At 32.7% G+C, this 3,069-nt stretch overlaps 1 protein-coding gene across 1 annotated transcript; it reads left to right on the plus strand.

Annotated features, from left to right (window-relative positions):
• Window positions 1-747: 747 nt before the first annotated feature.
• LOC108759425 (uncharacterized) lies at window positions 748-2,252 on the plus strand. Its single transcript, XM_018504871.1, has 3 exons — window positions 748-974; window positions 1,309-2,035; window positions 2,082-2,252. The coding sequence occupies exons 1-3, from the start codon at window positions 748-750 to the stop codon at window positions 2,250-2,252; spliced, it is 1,125 nt and encodes a 374-aa protein (XP_018360373.1).
• Window positions 2,253-3,069: the final 817 nt, after the last annotated feature.

The following is a 3,069-nucleotide window of genomic DNA, read 5'->3' on the forward strand; positions in this document are numbered from 1 at the left end:
GCGAATTGCAGTATACGGTGAATCTTTGCGATACGGAGGCCATAACGAGTACACTGCTGCAGGTTGCGATAATGTATGACGTAACGCTGTTTATCGCATAATGTTGCGAGGAGCTTGTCATCGCGTTTGCCGGGTGGTTTCTCTCGCGTCGGACCGAATGGTAGGTCAGTGTGCGCGTCATGAAGATGTTGCGGGTACTCCAAATCCACCTCGAGAATATAGCCTATCTGCGAATCTAACGCGATGGTAGTGTTACGTCCAGTTCCGGTAATGTGGATGAGAAGGTTTAGGGAAAGAAAAGGATAAGAAGGGAGAAGCATGGAAGGACGTTAGATCAGACGCTATGTCTCGCATGTAGAGCTGTGCGCCGCCACGCCACGCCGCCGCCGCCGGTGGAACTAGATACGCCGCCGCCGCCGAACATTTTGATAGTCATGCCGCGGCGCGCGAATCGTGCCGGCGATATTCATTTTATTTTCTAACCTTACTTGATAACGATGGCAACTGCCGCGGCGCATATACATACTTACCTATTTCGATTCGTTTTAGTTCGTTTCGGCTACTTTGTGTGAGATTCAAGATTCAATATAACCATTTAAGATGTAACTATGTAACTATAAGTATGCAAATCAATGTTAAAAGAAAGTTTTTAATATATCTCGTCAAGTTTTTTTTATTGGCACGTGAAAAGAATGCTTTTATGTTTTAGCGGCTGTCGTTCTTTATTATTATCGGACTATTTTTAAAATGGACAAAGAAAACGTTTTTGACAAACCAGTAAAGGATTATGAGATTACCTTGTTGTACAATACTAATACAAAAACAAGCTTTGCATGGCAGAATTTTGGAACGTTAATATTGAAAGATGGAGATAAGAAAGTCGCAATTATGCAATCTAAGGTTTTTTGTCTGTCTTGCTTAAAAACAGCTCAAAAAACGTCAGAGTCTGAAGAAAATGAAGAACCGTTTTCGAGGTTTGTCTTATATCAGTTATATTACTGCAATAAAAATCGTTTTCATAGATTTTCATCGTTGAATTTATCATTTTAAGTACCGTACAATTTTTCATCAATTTTTTGACTAATTTATCACATTAATTATTTATTTATGATATATGAATCGTAGCATTTCTATGTTTCTTCATAGAAGTAAATATTTTTTATAGATTTTTATAATTAATAGCTTATTGCAGGTTTTCATTAATTACTATTAATTGTCATACAAATTAATATAGATCTTAACAAATATTCTTTAAAATATAATTAATTAAAAAAGTTTTATATAATATTTGTTTTGTTTACATTTTAGTTTTGTCATTAAATCGTACAGTAATACGATCAGTACGGGAAACCTCATAAGACACTTAGCAGATTCCCATAACATCAGAGAAGATAGAAGAAAAGTCACTGAACATAAGTTAACAAACTTTTTTACCATCCGTCCGAAGAATCCATTCAGGAAAGAAAGTGATAAAAAATGGTTATTCGGTAGACATTTAGTATTGATGGCATGTAGAGACTTATTACCATTCACCATCGTAGAAAATGAAGGATTCCGAGACTTTTTAAGAAAATATAATGTGATTAAAGATGGGACAGACTTACCAGCACGTATGACTTTAAGTCGTACTGCTTTAGAAGACGTTTTTGTTTCTATGAAAGAGCATATAATGGATAAGTACACAAATTGTGCAATTAATGACTACTGCTTTACTTTCGACATGTGGACAGATAACTATCGTCACAGAAATTATATATGTTTTACGCTTCATTTTATAGATAACGATTTTAATCTTAAAAGTATAACTTTAGGCAACAAACTAGTCGTTGGAAAACATACTGCAGAGAACATTGTATTTCATTTAGACACTATTAAAGATGAGTTTACCCTCAGCAATAAAAAATATTTCATTGTGACCGACAGCGGTGCAAACATGAAAAAGGTTGCTAAAATTTCGAATAATGAAAATCATTTATGTTCAGGTCATGGTCTTCACAACTTAGTTATTGTTGATGGTGTTAAGAAAAATATTATAGTTAGTGACTTGATTGGAAAAGTGAGAAATTGTAAAAATTTTAAAGTATAAGTTCAGCGACTTAGAGAAAGAAATAGACATCGTACAGCAAAAAGTTCTTCTATTAGTTGATAATGCATCCGAGTATTTAGAAATGGAAGATAATGATCCGTTATTTTTAGATTTAGATGAGTTTAATCTTAATGACTTAGGCTTGTTAGGAAAACAAGGAATTTAATTTACAATCTAACGAACGGAATCAAAATAAACTTAAAGTTAAAACACCTAAATTAGACGTACCTACGTGATGGCATAGTATTTTGCTTATGCTGGAGAGCGTAAATTACAACAGAAATGCAATTAATGCTTTATCGGGACGATTGGAAAAAGAAGATCTAAAATTATCAATATTGGAATGGCAAACAATTGATGAATTGATTCGTTTTCTTGAAAAAATTAAAAAGATAGTCGAAATCTTATCTAGTGATAAAACATGTACGCTAAATTTAGTACTTTTATTTAGGAGTGAATTAAAAATGCATTTGTGTTCCGATGAAAATAATTCATTAGTAATAAAATTAATGAAAAGTAGAATGCTCGACAATTTTGATCACAGATTTCCCATTACAGATTTACTTGTTTTAACTTCCTTATTAGATCCTCGATTTCAAAACTTAGATACTGTAAAAGAATATCTAGATTCTCAAGATGTAAATTCTTATGAATTTTTGAAGCAACATGTAAATAAATATGCTAAAATAGCGGAAAATACAAAAATGAAAAATAATGAAATTAATCATCAAAAGCAAACGAACATTAACACTAATTATATTGTGGACTTAGCTAATAAACATTCTTCTTCTATTGACTCAATGCAAAATAGTTTGGAAAAGGAATGCCATATTTTATTTAGCAAACATGCATCCTTTGAAAATATTTTAGACTTCTGGAGAAATAGAGAACATGATATATACGTTATATAAACTAGCCAAAAAAGTATTATGTACTCCTGCAACATCAACGCCGAGTGAACGGGTATTTTCCATTGCTGGCTT

This window comes from Trachymyrmex cornetzi, unplaced genomic scaffold, assembly GCF_001594075.2.
Source record: "Trachymyrmex cornetzi isolate Tcor2-1 unplaced genomic scaffold, Tcor1.1 scaffold1843, whole genome shotgun sequence".
Taxonomy (NCBI): Eukaryota; Metazoa; Arthropoda; class Insecta; order Hymenoptera; family Formicidae; genus Trachymyrmex; species Trachymyrmex cornetzi.

Coding starts and splice junctions, on each gene's coding strand:
- LOC108759425 (XM_018504871.1), top strand. CDS start 748: ATGGACAAAGAAAACGTTTTTGACAAACCAGTAAAGGATTATGAGATT. Junction 975..1,308: donor AATGAAGAACCGTTTTCGAG/GTTTGTCTTATA, acceptor TTTACATTTTAG/TTTTGTCATTAAATCGTACA. Junction 2,036..2,081: donor GTGTTAAGAAAAATATTATA/GTTAGTGACTTG, acceptor AAAATTTTAAAG/TATAAGTTCAGCGACTTAGA.